Source organism: Petaurus breviceps, unplaced genomic scaffold, assembly GCF_028583685.1.
Source record: "Petaurus breviceps papuanus isolate PSGF00001 unplaced genomic scaffold, PetGlider_PUasm1.0 582, whole genome shotgun sequence".
Classification (NCBI taxonomy): domain Eukaryota; kingdom Metazoa; phylum Chordata; class Mammalia; order Diprotodontia; family Petauridae; genus Petaurus; species Petaurus breviceps.
The window spans coordinates 8095481-8119519 of NW_027186390.1; the positions used below are offsets into that span (position 1 = coordinate 8095481).

Here is a 24039-nt window from a genome sequence, read left to right on the forward strand (position 1 = left end):
TAATACAACACAGATACTGTTAACTTTTGATGTTTTGAATTAATATATAGCCTGTAGGGATCCACTTCTATTTGAATTTGACACCACTGATCTACAAATCTCTGGCCTTTCATTTCTTTCACCTAAATCATGTTTTCCCAATTTTTTCTCCCCATCCTCGTCTTTTCCCACCTTTGTATTAAAGTAATTAATTATTAGTTATGGATACTGTCAGAGTCTTTAGTCAGAGTGTAACAAAAGCTTGTATTAATGAAGTGCTTTATGCTTTATAAAAGCACTTGTCTCATAATAACTTTTATATGGGTAGTGCAAGTATTACTATTTCCACTGTACGTATACATATATATATATACTCAGGCTCAAAGAGGTTCAGAGACATTCTCACAGTTAAAAGGTTAATAATGTGTCTGAGCTAGGGCTTTTTATAAAGACTTTTTTAAATTGGTGCTAAGCTTCTATCAATACAATACTCTTTATTGACAAGTCGCAGTATAATAAGTAATACTTAACAGCCACAAATATAAGCACAAAAACATATAATAAAGTCATAAAACAATACAAATAACAAGAACTAAAGTAGTAGAACCATTCTCTAGCTCCACAGAAAAATGAATTTAATCTGCTAAACTCCAGAGCTAGTAAATGAAGAGGAAACCACGTAGCTATTTTTCAGTACAAGGAGCAAGAAAACTGTCAATCATTCCTATTTCACCATGGACAGATGTCCATCAAAGAGATGCACTGGAGTGCTGGAGATTGGATTCACTTTAGCTCTGACTCTTGGCTGATTGCTTCCTCCTGATGGAATTTATCTCCTAGGTTTCCATTCTCCACTAAATTAGACTATTGCAATAGCTTGGCTGGTGGGTCTGCCTGCCTCAAGCCTCTCCCCCGTCCAATTGAGCAACTATTCAGCCACTAAAGTAATTTTCCTAAAACACAGCTTAAACTATGTTACTCCAGTCTTTATTACACCTTACTCCCTACCATGTATTCTTCCCATCCAGTAACAATGGTTTCCTGTTTGTTCCACAAACAAGAGAATCCATTTCTCAGCTCTGGGCACTTTTTTTTGGCTGTCTGAAATGATCTCCCTCCTCATCTCTGCCTACTGACCTCCCAGATTTTCTTTAAACCCCAACGAAAATTTCATCTTTTACAAGAATCCTTTCCTGACCCCTCTTAGTTCTAGTAGATTCTCTCTTGTTAATTATGTCCTGTTTATCTAGTATATGGCTTATTTATATGTGTTTGCATGTTGTCTCCCCACAAGAATGTAAGCTCCTTGAGGGCAGGGACTGTCTTTTGCCTCTTTTGTGTTCCCAGTGCATATTACAATTAAGCCCTTCCTTCCATCATCCCCCCTCTCATCCACTTTACCCCTCCTCTCCTGTAGGGTGAGATACCCTATTTAGTGTATATGTCATTCCCTCCCCAAGCCAGATTCAATGAGAATAAGGTTGACCCATTCCCTTGTGCCTTCCTATTCTTTCCCTCCATTGTAACCATTTTCCCTTGCCCCTTCTATATGAGATAGTTTACCCCATTCTGTCTCTCCCAATCTCGTCTCATTATATTCGTCTCTCACCTCTTAATTTCACCTTTTAAGTATCATCCCTTCCTATTAAATTGGTCCTGTGCCCTCTATCTATGTATACCTGTAAACATATATACACACATTCACATATGTATTCATAGGCCCATATACCCTCCAATATAGACATATATATGCATACATACATGTAGATATATAGATATAGATACATTTCTGTTCCCTTCAACTATTTTCATACTGAGAAAAGTTTCACCAGTTACAATTATCGTTTTTCCATGTAGGAATGTTAATAGTTCAACTTTGATAAGTGGCTTATGATTTCTTTTCCCTGTTTACCTTCTCATGCTTCTTGTATCTAAATGTCAAATTTTCTATTCAACTCTGGTTTTTTCATCAAGAATGCTTGAAAAGCCTTTGTTCCACTGAATGACCATATTTTCCCCTGAAACATGATATTCAGTTTTGTTGGGTAGGTTATTCTTGGTTTTAATCCCAGTTCCTCTGCCCTCTGGAATATCATATTCCAGGCCCTTCGATCCCTCAGTGTAGAAGCTGCCAGATCCTGGGTTATCCTGATTGTGTTTCCACAATATTCAAATTGTTTCTTCCTGGCTGCTCATAATATTCTCTCCTTGATCTGGGAATTCCAGAACCTGGCTATAATATTCCTAGGAGTTTTCTTTTAGGGATTTTTTTCAGGAGGTGATCGGTGGATTCTTTCAAGCTCTGTTTTGCCTTCTAGTTTTAAAACATCAGGGCAATTTTCCTTGAGAATTTCTTGGAGGATGATTTCTAGGTTCTTTCTTTGATCATGGCTTTCAGGTAGTCCAATAATTTTTAAATTATCTCTCCTGGATCTATTTTCCAGGTGAGTGGTTTTTCCCATGAGATATTTCACATTGCCTTCTATTCTTTCATTTGTTTGGATCGTTTAACAGCATCTTGATTTCTCATAAAGTCACTAGCTTCCCTTTGCTCCATTCTAAATCTGAGGGAATGATTCTCCTCAGTGAGCTTTTGAGATTCTTTTTCCATCTGGCAAATTTGGCTTTTTAAGGCATTCTTCTCGTCATTGCCTTTTTGAGCTTCTTTTGCCAATTGAGTTAGTCTGTTTTTTAATGTATGATTTTCCTCAGTCAGGCCATTGACTCTCATTTCATAATTTTCTTGCATCGTTCTCATTTCTCTTCCCAATTTTTCCTCCACTTCTCTTATCTGCTTCTTAAGGTCCTCTATGGCCTGTAACCACCTTGTATTTTCCTTTGAAGTTTTTGGTTCAGGAGTTCTGACTTCACTGGCTTCCTCCTGTTCCAGGAGTTATCCTGATTGTGTTTCCACAATATTCAAATTGTTTCTTCCTGGCTCCTCATAATATTCTCTCCTTGATCTGGGAATTCCAGAACCTGGCTATAATATTCCTAGGAGTTTTCTTTTAGGGATCTTTTTCAGGAGGTGATCGGTGGATTCTTTCAAGCTCTGTTTTGCCTTCTGGTTTTAAAACATCAGGGCTTTGATCCTTTTTGTCTCCAAAATAGGAGTCTAATGTTGGATTTTTCTGTTTGCTTTGCTTCCTTTGCCTGGTCATGTCGCCCCTCAGTCACTTGACCCCTGGGCTTTTTCCCAGAGTAGGACTCTGCCACCAGACAGGGGAGCTTTCATCCCAAACAGGGTTTTCTCAGCTGCCAGAGGTATTAGTTGGGTGCCCTCTCTGAGGCCTCCACATGCTCCAGCAAGCTGGTCACGCACCACAGGACCTCCACCCTAGACTGCAATCCAGATCCAAGCAGGTTAAAACAAGAGCAATCACCCCTCAGACTGGCCGCTTGGTCCCCCTACAGTCTGCAGGCCAGGAGCTGAAGGTGCAACATAACGCTAGCGGCTTCTCACCCTGGGGGCAAAAGCTGATGCTCTCCCAACTACTGGTCCCAAAGTCCAGACTGCAGTGACCTCTCACTTTGTCCTTCGCATCTATGTGTTGATAAATCTGGAAATGGCCACAACTGCTGGTGATCTAGTGTCCCTTCAGCCGGAGGCTGTTCAGACTCGCCCTGGGGCTAAAACCTCCAGCTCACGGGGCCTGGGATCAGCTCCCAGAGTGCTTTGCTGGCCAATTCCTGCCAGGCTGTCCTCAGCGGGAGGTTAGCTTCTCTGTGTCATTTTGTAGGTTCTACAGCTCCAGAGTTTGTTCAGAGTCCCCTTTTACATGAATTGGGGAAGGTGGAAGCTGGAGCCCAGAGGTCCTGTTTCTACTCCGCCATCTTGACTCCCCATAACTTCTCTTTCTACCTGGTTATGTGAATCTTGATTTCCATCTACTTTCAATGTGGCTCTCTTCCCTTTTCTAAGTTCACACCTCATTATGAGAATATACACTTTTTTAATAAACCTGGCAGGCATCTGATAATAAACTCTTCTCCTGTGAAATGCCCATTTCCTTGCCAATAATTTAAGCTCCATCAATGCAAAGAAGATTCAAATAAATCCATTCAGTTGATTATGGCTGAAGTTTGCTGACACACTGTATTTGGGTGCAGATTAGGTTTTTTAGACCTTACTTTACTGAGATTCTTTTTCAAAGAATGTGAAAGGAATTTGATAGTGAGTTGTTTAATTAGAATTTTATTTTTATGATAGATTATTAACGGAATGATCAATGCTAGCCCAATTCTAGAAAACCGTGTTCCCTTGTTGTAAATTACACATTTTATCTAGCTCATAAACACATAAAATTCTACAGAGAATTTAAAAAAAGATAACAATAGGGGTTTTTCTTATAAATATTTGTTGAATTAAATGCACCAAGAATGTTGAATCATGACCAAAGTCCCTGAAATTCTTTCACCTAAAAGACCAGACAACAGACTAAATGTCAGGAGCCAGTTGTAGATTAGAATTTCCTAAAGTGAGAAAGATTTACCCAAGGAGCTACTGAATTAAATTAAGGATGCAACTTGTATTGCTTAAAACACTGTTGGGATATGAGATATGGCATGGCACAGTCTTTATGCTAGGTGGAAAATGAATTTAGGTTGAACCTTTTATCAGTATTCATAGGATCATGGATTTATAGCCCAAAGGAACCTTAGAATAGCCATTTAGTCCAACTTCTACATCTTACAGTTGAGGAAACAGGCTCACAGAGTTTCAAAAAAAAAGCAAACCAAACTTGCCTAAGGTCATACAGGGAGTGAGTGGTAGAGCTGAGATTCAAACCTTCAGTGCCAAATCCAGTGATCCTTCCACTTAACCATGTTACATCTTGTTCTGGATTGTAACTAATTAGAATAAAATTCATTCTCTGCTCCATGCAAAACAAGTCCAAATGCTCTTACTTCCATCTCACAATCTGCTGAGTTCCTGCTACCATGTAGAAAACCTGTCCTATTTACAAGCCAGGGATTCTCCTCTGCAACCTTTTGCTTTTTCCAACTGTTTTTCATTGAAAAAAAAAAAAGAAAAGAAAAAAAACTTGTCATCTCTTGGTGATTGAAATATCCTCTTTTTGGCTTTTTAACATACAGAAAAGTACATGCCTCAGAAAGAAGTGAAGGTGAGACAGAGCAGAGACCTGAAGGTATGGGGGTAGCATCAGAGGGAAAGACAGAGAATAGAAACAATAATTGCCCTGCTGATGGTCAAGATTGCCTCTTCCATACTCAAATTCTATCAAGTTTTTTTTTTATAATAGTCCCTCTCTTTCCACTTGTCTAATCTTGATTCCAAATCTTATCAACTTAAGGCCAGACTTTTTGAAAAGCCTACTAAAGAGTCTCTCTATATCCAATTTTTCCTAGTTCTAATTAATTTTGCATACTCTGGCTTTAGTCATCTCATCATCTCCTCCTTCTTTTCATAATGCTTTGTTTTTCCTTCCTCGTAACTCCCGACTCAAAACCTTTTTTTTTTAATAGTTTCTCACTGCCTATAAGATAAAATTCCTTAGTCCTGGTTGTCAAAATTCTATTAGCCTCAACCAATTTGTCTCTCCTTAATACCCGTTACCTCTTTACCACTTGCAGTGTCCATTCCAAGGGAAATGATTTACTCATCCCACTAAATATGATTTGTTCTTTTCACCAAATGAATCACAGAATTTGAGCATGGGACTGCATCTCAGTGTCCACTTAGCCCCAATCTATAACAAAAATGAATCCCTTCTATAACATAGCCAACAAGTAGTTTATCCAGCCTCTACTGGAATGCCTCCATAAAGGTGGGTATTAGTAGAGAGCTTTTGCAAATAATATTCAATAATGGGTCACATCTTTAATATCTTATAATTTATTAATATGAAAATGTAAGATCCCATTGTACTGAATGTTTATTGATTAGGGAAAAAGCACTCAACTCATTTGAACAAAGCCCTTTCTTCCAGACTCTTTTACATATAACTCATACATTCAAAATTCTTTGGAAGATATAACTATAAAAATACTCCTCTTTGATGATTGTATGATAATAAACATCAGTTTAGGCATAAGACAGAAATATACTTCCAAATATACTAACAGAAATACTCACCACTATGATCCAGATGGATGAAATCCAGTTCAGAGGGTAGGTCAAAGAGAGATTTCCTTGGTTAGGTTAAGTTGGATGGATGATTAGGTCCTCCAGATGATCCTAAGCATGTATAATATTGTATGGATTGCAGCAAACCCCAAGATATTGCAGAGCCTCTTGGAAAAGATCTTTAATCACTCATTGGAACTTGGCCTGTCCATCTGCACAGAAAAGACCAAATAGACAAAGAGTATCTATTATTTAGATTTCAGCATGCATCTGAATGGACACCGTATAGAGCTTATCCAAGAGAATGTATGTCTGAAACAGACAATATCAGTGAACCCAGAGCTGACAAGGAAAGGAAGAGAGGAGTTAGCATTGCTTTCCAGAAGTTAGAAAGAAATGAGAAAGCACTTTTACAGAATCCAACTTTCCCAGAACAGTAAAGGGCCATTTTTTCAATACAAACATGTTTACTGGTGCTGTTGTATGGCAGGAAGACCTGGAACAATGCTTCCTTCAAAGAAGAGGAGATGAGTATCACACAGAAGACAGTGGGGAAGTGCATGGCATATATGAACATGCTGCAACATATAATCAACAAAGAACTCTTTTAAGAAAAAATGTAAGTTAAAGATATCATCCAGGAATTGTATAATGTAAAGAGAAGGAGGGCTACCCACATAGTATGATAAAAGAATGACAATTATATAGGCATAGTACTCTGCCAAATACCCTCACAATGTTGAGAGAAAGTAAGGAAGGGCTCCAGCCCTTGAGGTGAACCTCATGCTTAATTTTTCAGAAGACATGGACAAGAGTTCTACAAAATGGGAAGACATAAGTGGATTGTGATCTGCATCACTGGTGGTACTTCTCAAATAGATGCAGTCACAGATGCAATAGAGTATTGAGTGCATATATAGTACTTTATTTTGTGGTCTACAAAGTATCTTATATATGTTATTTCATTTCATTTTATTACCAAAACATCCCTGTGAAGAGAAAAGGAAACTGAGGCTTATAAAGGTTTAAGTGACTTATTAAAATGCAGACAGCTAATTTTTTTTTTTTTGCCTTTTGAAGGGCAATTGAGGTTAAGTAACTTGCCCAAGTTTACACAGCTAGTTTTTGTGTGTGTGGTTAGGTGTTAAGTGTCTGAGGTCGGGTCCTCCTGACTCCGGGGCTGGCACTTTACTCACTGCACCACCTAGCTGCCCCTAGACAGCTAATTTTTTAAGAATCATCTCAAATCTCATCTCCATGAAGCCTTCCTCAATCTTAAGATAATAGGTTTTTGGCAGAGGGGACCCCAAAAGCCATTGGTCTTACTCTATGAAGAGTTAGCACAAGGCTCAAGGTGTTAATTGCTCAGAGCCACACAGATTTTAAGTGGCAGAGCCACGATTTAAACTCTTTCTAAATGCAACACTACATTGCATACCTAATCGGTACCAAAGTCTTTATTCAAAGTCAGGCCAAATCTACCAAAGCAGACAGTTCATACTTGGAACTACTTTTAGACAAGATTATGAAAACTCCTATTCTCTAGGAATTTTGTTTCTATTTGTTTTGACTCAGTCCCTCAGATATTAAGGTAGAGCAGCAAAAGCTACAAAGCAGATTACAGAGCAATTTACAGTTGCATCCAATTTATGTCACACTATGGCATGTACTTTGACAAATGTAATTAATTCTTGCTTGTGATGTTTTATCCAGTATAACTGTTCATCAGTGAAAGTCCCCTTTGGAATAATCTAAAAAGAAAGAGCAGGAAAAAAAAAAAAAAAAACATGTCCCCACAGTGGTGTCTGTATCTTCTTTTGATTCCTGATACACTATTTTAATTAATGATTCAACTGTTTATCTCACATCTGTGATTACAGGTGAGGCTGTTAGGTATTTCTTTCTCAGTTCCATTGGTTATTATTTTTCACTCTCTTGTGGTTTAATCATGAGACTTGTTTCACAGGCCCACTTGTTGCTGTCATTAAACTCATTCAGAAGGCAGCAGCCAGTCTAGTATCAACTGTGTATCCCTGCCTGGCCAGGAGGCATTTAGGAGGACCCTTTACTAAAGGCCTGATTTAAAATCCAACTCATGCTTCCTCTTGCTGGGCTCAAAGACTATTAAAATTGAGAGATGCGTTCAATTTTAAAGGAAGTACAAACTAAATCTGTTTCATAAAGAAAGACTGGAATAGCCTCTCATCGCATTTTTTAAAATGGACTAATATGTTGATCTTTTCTGGAAATGGGGAGCCATTTTTCATGTTTTCATTATTAAGCCAGATGAGATGGAAACCAAAGCACACTCCTCAATACTACCTCAGGGAGTTTTACTTTGTTGTTTTTATTTTAGCATCATCTACAGGATTCCTTTCTTTAGTTAACACCTACTACTGTAAATACCAAATTTTAGGGTTTTTTCTTCCTTTCTTTTTTAATTTAGGATACCATTTTCCTGGTTCCTGTTCATGAGATTTCTTACTCAGATATGTGTTTGCATCTTAACGCTAACCAGCTCTGATTTGCTGATTCTTCCTCTAACATCCTGTTTCATTACGGTATAGGTGTAACCTAGGCATTTCTAAGCCTATAGCCACAGAGATCAAGCTTTATTATTTTCCAGGATTTGAAAGAGAATATTTTTACATGGTATTCAAAGACCTTTCTTTGTAAAGGGGGTAATGATGAAAAATGAGGAAAGTAAGAACTAGTGACAACATATGTGTTTTTTCATCCAGTAAGCCACCTAGCTAAATTCCATGAGGCTCATCAATGTCAAGTTAGCTGCTCCATGGATTGGGGTTTCTTTGGCCGCAGCAATTCATAAATCATTGGCATGGAGGAGTTATATAGTCTGTATCAGAAAGTAGAGTTCTCAAACTAATAAAAGCATTGTTGTTTTTTTTTTTCCATGGGGATAGAATTTTCTGATCATGCAAAATATTGGTTGAAACTTATATATGTAAATTCAGGGAGTTAAACCATCGTAGGCATAATTAAGTATTAATAACCAGAACATTACCCTTTCTCATAGTGAACACCTAAGCACTCATTCTTATAAATATTTGTTTTTTATAATTCTTATTTTAAAATTTTTAGACTTTAGATTCAAACTCTTGACATATTTTTATATTCTTAAGGATTTAAGGAGAATGCTTTCCCAAGATTAAACCCGCCTTCACTTCCACAGCTGGCCTTTTTATAGCACTGATATCCTTCATAATGAACATGTGAGTCATTCCCAGGCTATATGTAGAGAAATGAGAGGAGCACTTTTCTGTGCAGTACCTTATCATATTGTAAACCTGTTATATATGCTATATGCTTCTGTTGAAGGTAAAAAAATAAAACATGAATTTCTCTTACTTTGTTTAATTTCTCAAAATAAATTACAAGATATTATTTAAGTTCTTCCATAATTCAAATGACAAAGTATCTAAAGGTTCCTCAAACTAGGCTACTAATCCTAAAAGCAAGAGAAGAGGTTTGAGAAAAGTAGGGATTGTTTCAGGCCTTCAGCACCCAGCACAATACCAAGTCCTTAATAAATGATTGTAGAGTGATTGATAAATCAGGTGATTTATTAATTTGTTAAGAAAAAAAAAAGGCATTCCACCGGAGAAGTCTCCACCAATCATTCTAAGCCACTTTTCCTTTCATAAGGAAAAAGTGCTTTATGTGCACATGTCTTCTGACCCAGCAGACAGAAGCACTTTGGTATCCCAAGGTAAACTGTGGAACTCATGGGTGTTCATACTATGGAGGCTTTTTTGGCCAGCCAAATTTTATTGATCGTTGACCAACATAATCTTAATAGTATAGTTCATATCCATTTAATGATTGTGACCTCTAAAGATCAAAAGTGCCTTACTAGCCTTCCCTCCTCATGCTTTCCTGTCTTCCTTCAAGTCTCAGCAAAATCCTACCTTGTGATCTAAGACAACTCCAAGAGACTCATGATGGAAAATGGTATCCATATCCAGAGAAAGAAACTTGGAGTCTGAATGTGGATGGAAGCATATTTTTTTACCTCCTTTTCTTTTGTTGTTTTGTTTCTTCTTTCTCATGGTTTCTCTCAGTTCTAATTCCTTACATCATGTCTAATGTGAAAATATTTTTAATATGAATGTATAGGTACAGCCTACAGATTGCATGCTGTCTTGGGGAGGGGGAGGAGAGGAAGGGAGAGAAAAAGTAAAAGTAAGAAAAAAAATCTTATGAAAGTAAATGTTGAAAACTAAAAATAAATTAATTAATTATAAAAAATAAAATCCCACCTTATACAAAAAGCTTTTTACTATTCTCGGTACTTCTGCCTTTTCTTTTTTGATTTATCTTCATGTTATCCTATATATCTTCATATCTTCTTTATACAGACTGGTTTTCATACCGTCTCCCCATTGGACTGTGATCTCCTCAAGGACAAAGGCTGTCTTTGACCTTCTTTGTATTCCCAGCACTTAGCACAGTGCTGACACACAGTAGGCACTTACTAAATGCTTGATAACTGACTGCCGTTCTTAAGATGTTAGTTACCAGAAGAGCACTTCATGGCACAAGGCATTGTGAGCTAATTATTCTTTTATCAAAGTCATATTTGTTCATTCAAAAAAAATCCCTTCTCATTTCCTTCTGTCCTCATACCTTCTTCATTCTTTTGCTTCCATAAACATACAAGGTCAATAAATTCCAGAGCTACTTAATCTAGAACAAATTTACAGGTGGCATGTGAAATTCCCATTGCTGTTTTCATTTCATTAAACTATATCCTTCAGTGTTACGTTAATGGACTCATATTTTATAAACTCATAAGATTGAATAGTATGGAATGAAATCAATATTTCTAATAATTACTTTTGGGGGGCACTAAGGGAGTACGTAGACCCAATAGCAGTGGAAAGTCATTTAAAACTTCCAAACTGGTATTGATTAAAATTAGGTCCTTGAAGATTAAAATATCCAATTTACCAATTTTTTCTCTTCTCCTTTTATGTTATGGCTTTAGTAAAAAAGATGCTAAAGTATTCTAGAAGAGTTGTAGCTCTCAGCATTTATAACATCAAGCAGGTAATTTTCTTGATTGGAGGTAGAAGAAAGCTAGTAATTTTGACAGTGCACTGTATGCATCCAAAAAATACAGATATTTTGGCATATTTTGCAGATTTTTAATATTTTTTGTCTGTGAAGCTCAACATCCAAGAGGGCCTTAAGTTTTTTTCTTTGAAAGACTGCTCAAGAATATTCTTTCTCCTGTCCATTATTGTCTCCATTAGCACAAAATAAGTGACCACTCTGTCCAGATTCTCTTCAATATTTCTCCAAATTATATATGAATATGCCCAATTCCAAGCCATAAGGTATTCTGCAGCCATATTTCAGAACTGTGATCCTTGACTGGACTGGGTTACTGTGATTTCCTTGACTCCCAGAGCTACCTTCTGATTCACACCACCTGGGACGCTTACCATGTGCCACAGTCAGAAGGTTAGAACATGGTTAAAACTCTGATTGATTTACATCAGATTAGCTAAATGGCACTTTAGTCTATATGGCATAATTTTAAAAGTACCAGATTCTTTTTTTTTTTTTTTTGCTTTTTAGAGGGCAGTTGGGATTAAGTGACTTGTCCAAAGTCACACGGCTAGTAAGTGGCAAGTGCCTGAGGCCAGATTTGAACTTAGGTCCTCCTGACTCCAGGGCCAGTGCTGTAGTCATTGCGACACCTAGCCGCACCAAAAGTACTGGATTTCAAAGGTCATAGAATCTGGGTTCAGTCCTGACTCTGCTACTTACTTTGGTCTTGGTAAAGTTCCTTCCTTTTTCTGGGTCTCAGTTTCTTCATCAATAAAGTAGGGAGAGGCAGGCCAAATGATCTCTATCGTCCTGTTTAGCTCAAAATCCTATGAACAAATAAAGAAAAAGAATCGGGAGATTTCGTAGAATTTTGGTCAGGGAAGATTTGCTGGCAAGGCCGGGGGCGGGGGGGGCAGGGCAGAAACCTGAGAGTACTAGACATCAGAGAGAAGACCTAAGCAATATGGCACCCACTGCAAGGTGAGGAAGATAGACTTTGGGGTCTCCATAAATTGGCCAACAGCCTGAAATATTTCTGTGACATCTAGCCTGAAATTATTTCATTGAATCACCTATATATGTCACTGTTTAGACTTTTTTTCAAGTGAAAGAAGCATAGAAAATGTCAGACAGTAGGCCTCACATCTATTTTTTTTTTAAAGCAGTTAGGGTTAAGTAACTTGCTCAAGGTTACACAGCCAGGTGTGTCTGGGTGAGTACCAAGTGTCTGAGCCTGGATTCGATCCCCAGGTCATCCCGACACTGAGGCCAGTGCTCTTACTCTCTGTGCTACCTGGCTGCCCCTGCCTCACATCTTCTTACAATGAAAAAGGATATGTGTGGCAAGCTCTTCATACTGGAAAAAAAATTACTAACATGTTGCTGCTTTCCTTGAAAGCATTTCCTAAGCCACACAGTATTATTGTCCTCAGAAACATTTCTTTACTTTCAAATGTTATGCAGTGATGGTCCATGCCATTCCCACTACCCATCAGTGATTTATATTCCCCAGAAAATAGCCTAGCTTTTTAAATGTTGGGGGGTTTTTTGCCTTACTGATTGCCATCAGAAAGTTTGAAAATTACAATAAAAATAAGTTATTTTAAAGAGTGTGAGGCTTGTTTTCTGTCAGTGCCTGTTTCTTGTCTTTCACATAGCGTACATCTGAAGGCTTTACTAATGTATTGGAAACTCATAATAGAACAGATGGATTGTGGCATATTACTGCCTTTTAATATACTCATATTACTTTAGCCTGAAACAAGGTTGAATGTTTGTGAATGTCAGCAAGAACTAAGGGATTCTAAAGTCAAGCTGCTCTGCTTCCTTACTCATAGTAGTCATCAATATTTAATATTTGATATTTCTTTCTTGTTTATTCTAGAGGATTTAATATCAGTATGTTATTTTACGTAGTAAATGGTTTACTCATGGATACAATTCCATACAGGTGCGACAGATTCATTACTATGAAGATCTGTTATAAACCCAAATTCTGCCAATTTGCTGGTAATTATTCTATCTGTCTGTCCATCCATCCATCCAGACATTTATCTAATTTCAGGGGAATATTGGCCCTAATAAGAACTGGATTTGGAGTCAGCACTGGATTTGGGGCCAGGCCACCTAGATTCAAAAAGCAGGATCTGCTGAATAAAACCTCAGTCATCCTGTAATGTAGTAGGGAAATCCCTGGATTTAGAGTTAGGAGAATATAAATTTGAATCCTGGATATGCTGTTTGCTTTTGTGATCTTTGCCATATCATTTCCCTTCACTGGTTCTTAGTTTCCTCATCTACAGAATGAGGGGGCCAGACTAGATGATCTCCAAGGTCCCTTTCTACTCCAGATTATATTATCCTATTGAAGCCCCTCTTTATCTGTCCAAAGAAATAGACAGAAAGCCTCAATTTACTAAGTCTAGGTCTATATGACCAGACAGTCCCCTTTGTCTTTATGCCATTGTGGGGCCTACTCATTGATAGCAAACATTTGCCCAGAGTTAAGTAAAAATCACTTTATCTTTATCTAGAGACAAAATCCATCATACAAATAGACAAGATTTAAGGGGTAAATGATAACAGTTCACCAAGTAGCAGCAAGGCATAGGAGGAAGAAATGAAAACTAGATAAATTCAGCCTTTTCCAGTGTGGCAGCAAATTCTTTCCAGACAGGTTGCTTCTTAAGTGGGTCAGTGAGCCTCACAAGGCTTCAGCTGGTCATGACTATGTTCGGTTCCAGGCTGCAGTGTCCTTCCCTTGCAATCAGCCGGACCCTGGTTCTAGCATACATTCCCACACCCTTTCCACAGGACTCAAAAGTTATAGGTTCCCTGGCCTACCCAATTTTCATTGCCCATGATGTTTCAGTTCTTTTCATCTACCTGAAAAAAAAAACTACACTTCCCTTCAGCCCCCTTGCTAATAAGGCTCTACAAAGGGCTACCTGAAATTCAAGGATCACTCAACTCAGATTATCCTACCCTGTGTACAGGCCTGTTCTGTCCTATTCTCTCAGGAAACCAAGGACATCAGGGCTATATATTTTTCCCCCAAGACAAGATTTTTAAATGATTTTTCCTCCTAACCTTGGTGTGTTTTATAATCCAGGGCATTTTATAGCCTGATAAATTAGGTAAGTCAGGCTGCCTAGAATCACTGTGTAGTTGCTACAATCTCTCTCTCTCTTTTTTTTTTTTTTAACTTCCATAAAGACTAGAATTTGGAGGAAATCTCTCTGGAGATACAATAAGAACTGGTGGTTAGAACTGTGACTTTGAAACCCAGCATCCAGAGGGAGTTCAATCCCAATTCTATGACATTCTGCCTGACCTTGGTTAGACCACTTAATGTCTCCTGACCCTCAGTTTTTGTGCCTGTGAAATAATGAGCCGGGCACTGTCCTTGCTACCTGTGTCCCCAGGACCTTGGGAGAATTAATGAGCTGATTTCCGTAATATACAGTAAGACTTTTGCAAGATCCTTTCATGTAAAACCTTATTGTTATTGTGAAACATTGCTAATATGCTTTTTCCACATATCATGGTGGGGGGGGGGGTTCCTGGTCCTGGTCTCATTATTATCACCTCATTAGTACATTTTCCCACATATATTTTTGTGTGTCCCTGAAAAATCACATGTATTAATGAAGTTTCACTGAATTATTAATGAGCAAGCACTCAGAACTGTTCTTCCAGTAGAATAATAAATTTCACATACTCAGTCATAGAATGGATTGTTGGTAGGATTATGCACCCCTAACAAATGTTGTGCTTCAGGAGAGGTTCAAATGTAGTCAGTCAGTCAATAAGTGTTAATTAACAGCTTACTAGGTTCCAGGAAGTGTGCTAAGCTCTGGAGATATAAAAAAAACAGCCCTTGTTCTAAAAGATCTCATGATTTCATAGAGACAACACATAAATATTTAGGTTTGTACAAAATACATACTGAGTAGATGATGATGATGATGATGATCTGAAAGAAGAAAGCATTAGAAGGTGGGGTTTGAGCTAAGTGTGGAATAAAACAACAAAAACTAAGAGATAAAAGTAAAGGGAACTTAGCAGTCAGTGCAGAAAAGTGCCAAACTGGCTTCATGACAAAAACATCATTAGCCACACTCTCTTAGATGCAAAGTTAAGCCTTGCCTAAAATCCACAGCCAGAATTCTGTTTCCTGAATTAAAGATACCTAGCAGGGACAAAGTAATAAAGAGTCATGCTTTTTGTGGTTTTAATTAACAGTTTTAAAATTTGTGGTCCCTTTTATAAATAAATGCTTTTTCAAAATTATGGACAGTTGATGTGAAGAGCATATATCCTGGTTGGATGAAGGATATTACTTAAATGTTGACTGACTGTGAATAAGGGAACCCTAGATTCCTTTTTTTTAAACCACATTAACAAAATGTTTTTCATCACTAATTAGCCCGACTCATGTAAAAGAGGTCAGTGTTTTACACTTGAGAAAATTTGAAATGAGGTAGGTACATTGACTTGGTTGAGGTCACATTACAAATGCATAGCAGGGTCATGATTTAAATTCAGAGTTCTAACTCCCATGGCAATACTACAACAATATAAATTTATGTGCCCCTGTTAAATCACAAAGTCTCTGATTGGTGCAGGGATTTGAAAGACCCTTTCCTCCATAGTCCTCTGCAATGAGATATTTTATGACTGATGAACTTTGCAAAGGTGAAACCAAGACGGTTCTCAGATGGCCTACTAGAAGACAAACGAGTTTCTCCCAACAAAGAAATTAAATTGGAAGCATGATTTATAAACAGAGGAACAATCTTAACAGATCTATAGTTTGCCCATGCTGAGTCATCAAATTTTTTTTTTTTATACTGTGCCAGGAGACTTACCTTTAGCATACACTCACTTCCTAGGAATTAAGGATAAACCCTAATTCTCATCATCAATTTACCAGTGCAAAGTCAACCCAGCTCTTTCTTGGAACCCACAGAAGTTGTGGATGAGAACCTAATGACCCAAGATTATTGCTTAATAAGGTATTTTTTTGTTAAATTGTTTCAGTAGTGTTTAATTCTTCATGACTCTATTTGGAGTTTTCTTGGTGAAGATACTAGTGTGGTTTGCTATTTCCTTCTCCACCTCATTTTACAGATAAGAAACTGAGGCAAACAGGATAGTGACTTGCCCAGGGTCATATAGCTAGGAAGTGGCTGAGGCTGAATTCGAATTTAAAAAAAATTTTTTTTGGATGGGGGAAAGTTGGGCAATTTCAGGTTAAATGACTTGCCTACGGTCACACAGCTAGTTTTGTGTTAAGGTCCACCTCACTCCAGGGCCAGTGCTCTACTCACTGCACCACTTAGCCGCCCCTGAGGCTGAATTTGAACTGATGAGGATGAGTCTTCCTGATTCTAACCCCAGTGCTCTCTCCACTACACCACCTAGCCACCCCATTAGGGTAGTTTTAAATTCCATTCAATTAAACAAGCATTTGTTAAGCATTTAAAATATATGAGGCAGTGATCAGGTATTGGAGGTAAGTGATAAACTAAAATACAATCAATTCCTTCAAGAAACTTACAGTATAACAGGGTAGATAAGTCATGTATATAATTATAATAGTAATTAGACTGTAATAAGAAAATAAATTTCTCCGTAGAAGAGGTCCAAATAGAGTGATATTAGAAATTCAAAGAGGAAGATTTTTAATTGGGGAGAGTCTTCATGGAAGAGGTGTCATTTCAGCTGTGCCTTGAAGGAAGAGAGAGAGTTCAACAGGCTGAAAATGAAGGGAGGCAATCCCCAATAAAAAAACAAGTTGTTGGTTTTTTAAACCACATGCATTTAATCAGTTACATGGTGATTTCAGAACATATCATAGAGTCATAGATTTAGAGCCAAAATGAACCTCGGAGGTCATCTGGTCCAACCTTCTATTTTTATAAATGGTGAAACTATGAACTGAAGTGACTTAACCAAGGTCACACCACACTGTGGTGGAGTCTGGATGCCACTGGCAGGTGTATTTACCTTCTGCAAATGATTTAACTTGTAAACTAAATAAACCCAGAGGTACCTGTATGGTATTTGGAAAGGATCTTAGAGCTTTTCACTCATTTTACAAATGAAGAAACTTAAGGACCAGAGAACTTAAGTGATTGGCACAAATTCCCATAACCAGGTCCTCAGACTCCAAACATAGCACCTTTCTACTGGATGATAATTTTTTAATTGCTAGGAGTTTTTTATTTGTTAATGTTTTCATTTTTGTGGCACACCAGGAAAAAGCTAAAGAATAATACCTACCTTTCTGGTAATTAGAAGAAATAACAACCTAAATCTCAGGTCCAAGTGACCTGGACACAGTGATACCAGTGTGTAGAAATTCTCCCAGACTACTGAAATTAACAACCTTGCCTAAAGAACTACCTTGTACATGAAAAGGTCACTTATGGTACAGATCATTACTTTAATGAGTGATGTTGTCTCCTCATTTGTGGTTTAGGTGTTTATGAATTAGTGAAAAGGGACTGCCTTTGGTGATCCCTCTTCATCAGTTCACAGACATGAAAATGTATTGTCTTTCTGTGATTAATAACTTTTGGTAAGGCCAGTTGCTCATACTGAAGAAGAATTTCTATCCATGGTATTAAAGTTTGGCCAGAGCACACAGAACATTTCAGAAGCTTTGTATTTTTATGACCCGAATGCTTTAAAGGAAATTGTCACCAGGCTGCTTTTATGGACGCATGTGATTTTTACCTCCTTGGTGGTGTGTCCACACCATATGCTTAAAACTGAAATGTTTGTGCAGAGACCTTTATAACTGGAAGTGGTTGTGGAGATCATTTATTCCAACCTCATCACGCTACACATGAAGCATCTGAGTCTCAGAGATGATAGGATCCTAAATGTAGAGTTGGGGGACAAGGAGGAGAAGAGGACTTTAGAGATTATATAATCCAACCCCCTCACCCCATTCTTGATTGGTAGATTAGGAAATGGAAGCCAAAGATCACACAGGTAGCTAATAACAAAATTAGGATTTGAACCCCAAGTTCTCCAGTTCCCCAAATCTGTATTCTTTTTGTTGTACAATACTGCCAAGTTCACACCGCTAGTTCAATATTATTTATTACCTATAAGTAATGCTGGTACTATATACCAAGTACTATCCTACGCCCTGGACACACACACACACACGACCCTTTCCCTCAAGGAACTTAGCTCTGTCTGTGAAGCAATACATACACGTATAAGTACAAAATACATACACGTACATATGTGTATACATATATATATATATATACATACATATGAGAAATAAAGTTGTATCACTCTCCTTACTTGTTCTCCCAGGTCCTGTCATCCAGAGAGGTGACTAAGATTTAAGAAGTTATTCTGTGAGTCCACGTGCCTAAAGCTACATATAGCTGATGAGTCTCTACCAACGTGCCACCTCTTCTCTTAGCCAAAAGCCACATCTCAGGACAAAGGCATTCATCAAAATGACTTAGCATGAACAATATTAGCAAAACGTTTCCCTCATAAGCCTGGGATGCATCCTTCTCTTTGTCGCACCCCCCTCAGAAAAAGACATGCACCTGTGAGAAGAGTAAACAGTAGAGAGTCCCCACACACAGGGAACCCCTGTGGTTAAGGTGACACATGCCTCCCACACTGTAAGATTACAATATTTTTCTCTTCTAATCAGGTCTTTGTGCTGCTTTCCACTGGATGAGACATTCCTCTGGGCTCCTTTCTCTTCTGGGTGCACCATGCTCGTACTAGGCTATGGTTTTAGCCATCCCTAGGCCCTGTGTCAGCTGATATCCTGGCTTGAGATACCACTATGCACTTTGGGACCAATTTGGCACTCCTATCCTAGGATCAAGAAAAGGCTCTTCAGTTCTGCTGTCTCCGAATCTCAGCACTGGGCATGCTATCTCCCCAAGTGCAGTGTCACAGTCCTAGGCATTAAGTTCTTTCCTCTCATCAACTCACTTGGCATAACTCTTATTGATGTACTATTGCTATGTTCTTTAACTGCAGAATGCAGATACTAAGAGGGGAAGGGGAGAGGGGAGGAAGAAATACCTTCCTCTTCCCAATACCTTGCTGTACTTCTCCTCATAAAGTGGGGCTGGCCAATTTTTTATCTGGGCTACAAGGCATGGGGTCAGTCACTGGAAGATCCCTTTTTCTCATTTGCCCATTTCCAGTGACCAGTATCCTCTAATTCTATCATTTGGATCAAGTAACTTCTTCACACCTCCTTTTTGCCGTTCTCTTTACTCCTCTGACTTACAAACAGTAATTTTTTGTAGAAGAGAATAAACAATCAGAAAAATCCTCTCTAAACAAAGCTGAGATTTAGTAATTTACCTGTACATCCTAGCCCCATTTTTAAAAGCTTGTTTCCTCCTCTTCACTTATCCATCACCTTTAGTTAAGTTTCACACCAATAGCTATAGTAAACAGATTGTCCAGTATATGGGAAAGGTCCAGACTATGCCAATAATTACTTTATGGTCACTAGTATCTTTATTTTGATTTGCTGTCTGTAAAGCCAGTGGGAATTATGAAAAAGCTTTCCTGAGAATTGGCAGACAGTAAGTTTCTCTGTTCTTCTTTGGGATTTGAGAGATAGGTTTAAATTATGCCAGCTAAAGGGTGTTAAACCGATTTGGAGTTATGGAGATGATGGCATCCTCTTTACTCTGGATGCTCCTGTTAGTGTTATTGCTAACCAAGATCATTGTTATTTCCGTCCTGTAGGCCTAGCCAGTTGTGAGTTAGGAAAGAACAAACTCAAGGCTTGCAAGAGTGCTTCAACCGTTTGCAAGTAGCTAACTACCTCCTCCTGCGGCTCTCTGGTTCTGGCCTTACCTGAAGCATGAAGAATTTGCCTTTCGCCTTCTTATCAGTACAAACTTGGAAAATAAGGACAAAATCCTGTTTTGGTCTTATTTGCCAAATAGATGTCTTCCATTTAACCTTGGTTGTTTTCTTAGAACACTGTAATTAGCAGAAGCCTTGTGCATAAGTAAAAAATAATTGTCCTATACGTATATATGTATATACATATATGTATGTATATATTTTTTTCTTTTTTAAAGGACATTGGTGTGAAAATATGGTAATTAGATAAGTCACTTTGATTTCTGGTCAAGAAACTTAATTTACATAGTATAATCCAGTTCTGAATATGTCTGCTCTATTCTTTTTTTTTTTCTTTTTGGAGGGGGGAAGGCAGAGAAATTGGGGTTAAGTGACTTGCCCAAGGTCACACAGCTAGTAAGTGTTAAGTGTCTGAAGCCAGATTTGAACTCAGGTCCTCCTGAATCCAGGACTGGTCCTCTATTCACATGTCCACTCTATTCCTGATGCTGTGGTCATTTTCTTTGTATGTATGAATATATGTATGTAACATCAAATTATTTTATTGTCCATGTTATCCTACAGAAGCCCAATGGTAATACAGTTAGATTACATTTTTTTAAATTCCATAGAATCCCATTTTTTTTGTTGCCATGGTAGAGTTCTGATAAAATGAACAAATTACTAGAAATCATATTCCCAGCCTGTATGAGTTGGATATGAAATATAGCTAACAAATATCTTCTCTCTGGGTGGAAAGAATATCTTTTAACCCAGTAGGAAAAAGAGGGACGTTCTGCACATGCACATTTCCCAGCCCTTCTCTCCTAACAATTATATTTTTGCATGTAGTGCTATAGTTTAAGAGTAGTGGTTTGGTTTAGTTTGGTTTTTTGAGGCTGGGAAGTAAAAGATGTTTGAGATGTCAAAGGAAAAAGGAAATTAAGAAGTAATTACCACTTGAACATGTTATCTCAGTGGGTACTCTACACCTATAAAGATCATGTCCTTTTTGTATGTATCAGTTTGGTTTTATGATTTACTGTGATCAAAAAAGATTCATCACCTGGTGGCCAACTTTCTGGTTATAAACTGTTCTGAACTTTACTAGACTGAGAGACTATCACTGAACTCATACTTGAAGCCTTTCCAGTATAACTATAAGAGCTTTCCATGACCCCACAAAGCATTGATATGAGACTTGAGTGGAAAACAGACTAATTTGATGCTGAAATTCAAGAAATTAGCTATATACCTCAGTTGAGGTCACTCTTGTCTCCCCTCCATAACTCCAGATGCAAATACTATATGATTTGATCCCTTCCTTGTAGAAGAGAACTTTTATGGGGACAGAAATCAGAAAAAGCATTCATTGTAAAAAAAAAAAAATTCCCTATAAAAATACATTGTAACCATATGAAACATTTTCATTAATGAGTCCAGGACTCATTTCATTAATTTCATTAATTTCATAATTTCATTAATGAGTCCAGGACATAGAAATAAGTTAAGTGGAATACCACTATGATTTTTTTTGGCCAAAAATTAAATATTTGATTAGTAATATCTATGCTGGAGAAAAGAAGTAGGGAGGATAGAGGGGCTGTGGTTACTCTGTCTAGTAGCCTTAATGGGGAAAGGGAAGCTGTCCCTACCTAGCATTCTAAGCCCAGGTACCATGGGATCAGAAAAGCACAACTGCCTTGTGCCCACTGGCAGGGAGAGGCCTCCATCTTTGCATCATGGGGTGCTGGGACATGTCTGCAGTGATCCAGGTCAGCTCAGCCACCTTATGGGGCATCTTGTTCCCACAGGTGCAGGTGCTGTACTCTTCTGGCTGGTAGTCAAAGTCCCAGCACAAGAAGACTAGGATGTGTTTCTCCTTTTCCTCCTTGAGGTCCAGCCTGGTATTTACTTCGTTTTGGAGGTCAGAGATCACAGAGACATCCCCTGGATATTGAAACACATTTTAAACGCACAGAAAAGAACAAAAGGACAGTTTTGAAAGTAATGTGTATTTATATTGCATTATAATGCATTTATATTATACTTGTTAAAAGCATGGTGATGTATGTATGATGTATGTCTGTAATCCCTTCTACATGAGGTTAGCCCATACTGATCAGAAGCGGATCCCCACATATATGAAATAATGATTGATGATATTTAGGACACAAGGATTTTCAGTGGTATACTTGCATTTGAAAACTTGATAGTTAACTGTCCAAGGGGAAACAGATTGCATGCTCTACTCACAGAATCACACAATATTAGAATAGAAAGGGATTTTAAACCTATAGAAAAACCCTCTCCTATTAATAGATGAGGAAATTAAGGATCAGAGGCAAAGTGTATCATTAGCATCACACAAGTCATAAGTAGCATGGTCAGTGTCAAGCCTAAGTGGTGTGACTTCAGATGCAGTATTCTGTATTATCCCAAGCCTCTTCCTCCTCTTCACTCCCATAAATCTTCCAGAAATACACATGTCAGGGTAAGAAGAGGAAGAACCTAATATTTATAGTGGGAATCAGGAGAATGATCCAAGTGGTGATATGTACTCTAGGAGTCGCTAACTCAAGGCACAGGGCCCAGAGTAAGAACACTTCAGAAATGGCTATTCGTGGTTACATCCCTGATTCCCTTCTGCCCACAGCTATCTTTGTACAATGTCAGTATGTGATCTCTTGGTGCCTGCCTACAGTATAACCTATCCACATTATTGACAACTGTTGTCAGTTTCAGCTCTACCAGCTGATATATTAACCTGTTGGTCCAGCACAGTGTAGATTTGGTTGGTTGCTTTTTATTAAATAACTGTGCTGTGAGCTGCTTTTTGGAATATACGGTGGGCTAGAGGAATTAACTTGGACTGAAGTATTACCTAAGAATATGAGAAATGCCATACACAGCTTCTGGTATCCTTTCTGACAATGTCATCAGAGGATATTTTGTGGGAGGGAATGGTTATCTTCAATGATAAAAGGGCTAGAATTAAGGCCTAAATAAGAGTTCTTAATCTGGAGTCCATGAACTTGTTTTTTAATATTTCTAAATCAATATTTCAGCATAAATGCTTTCCTTTGTAACCCTAAGTATTTTAAAAACATTATTCTAAGGTTTCCATAAACTTCACCAGACTGCCAAAGGGCAGTCTTTAGAACCCCTGACCTAGAGCAGGAGATGTGTGTCCTCCATGTCTTAAAACTTTAGAAATATAGCCTAGAGAATTCCATGTCTTGGCTAACCACTAAGACTTGCTGGAAGGAAGCATGTAAGTGACTAATGTATTAGTGTAGGTTAATAAGTGGTATTTCAGTGTGCCTGTTTTAATACTACCACCTTCTAGGGGAATTGGACCTTATTGTGGCTTCTTGGTTGGCTACATTAGTACCAAGTATGTGTTTGCCAAAAACTGCTCAGCTCCCTATCCTCCCCCTCCCCACTCCAGCCAAGTAGCTGCACCTACATTTATTCTGAGATCCAGTTCTTCTATTCCCTAGACAGGAAATATATTAGAATAACCTCCCTCAGGACTTGGCTCACTGTCAGACTACATCCTTACTACTGGAAGCTGATAATTGTTAACCAGATCCTTTGCCTAGATCTCACCTTCTCATCACTGATGCCCTTTGGCCTCAGTCCCCTGACCCTTGTGCCCAGTCTCCTGTTCTGGCTTCTTGGTGTCTGTTTCATTAGACTTGGCCTCTGACCACTTCCAAAACATGCCAGCTTCTTCTCTCTCCTTTCTACTCCCTCCATCACCACTAACTGCCCTGTCTAGCCATCATCCAAGTGCCTGCATGACACAAGGAACCCTACCTGCTGAGTGAGAGGCAAGAGCCCAGGAAAAAAGTGTAAGAAAATTGATCAGCCCCACCACCTGACAGAGAGGAGATGGATACAAAGTGGAGAAAGAAACTTATTTTGAGACATTACCATTATGTGGATTCATTTTTACTTGACAATGCTCGTTTGTTACAAGGTTTTAGATTGGTTTTTACCCCTTTTTCTCAGTATTTCATTGGAGGAGA

At 38.2% G+C, this 24039-nt stretch overlaps 1 protein-coding gene across 2 annotated transcripts in view; it reads left to right on the top strand.

Moving 5' to 3' along the window:
• LYRM4 (LYR motif containing 4) overlaps window positions 1-24039 on the top strand; it is a 214924-nt gene that overhangs the window by 151651 nt on the left and 39234 nt on the right. Inside the window, exon 3 of one of the 2 annotated variants that reach the window (XM_069103547.1) lies at window positions 6558-6686. The exons of the other annotated variant lie outside the window; for it this stretch is intronic. Coding sequence (XP_068959648.1) covers window positions 6558-6686 — 129 coding nt within the window. The remainder of the gene's footprint in view (window positions 1-6557; window positions 6687-24039) is intronic. 2 annotated transcript variants of the gene reach the window in all.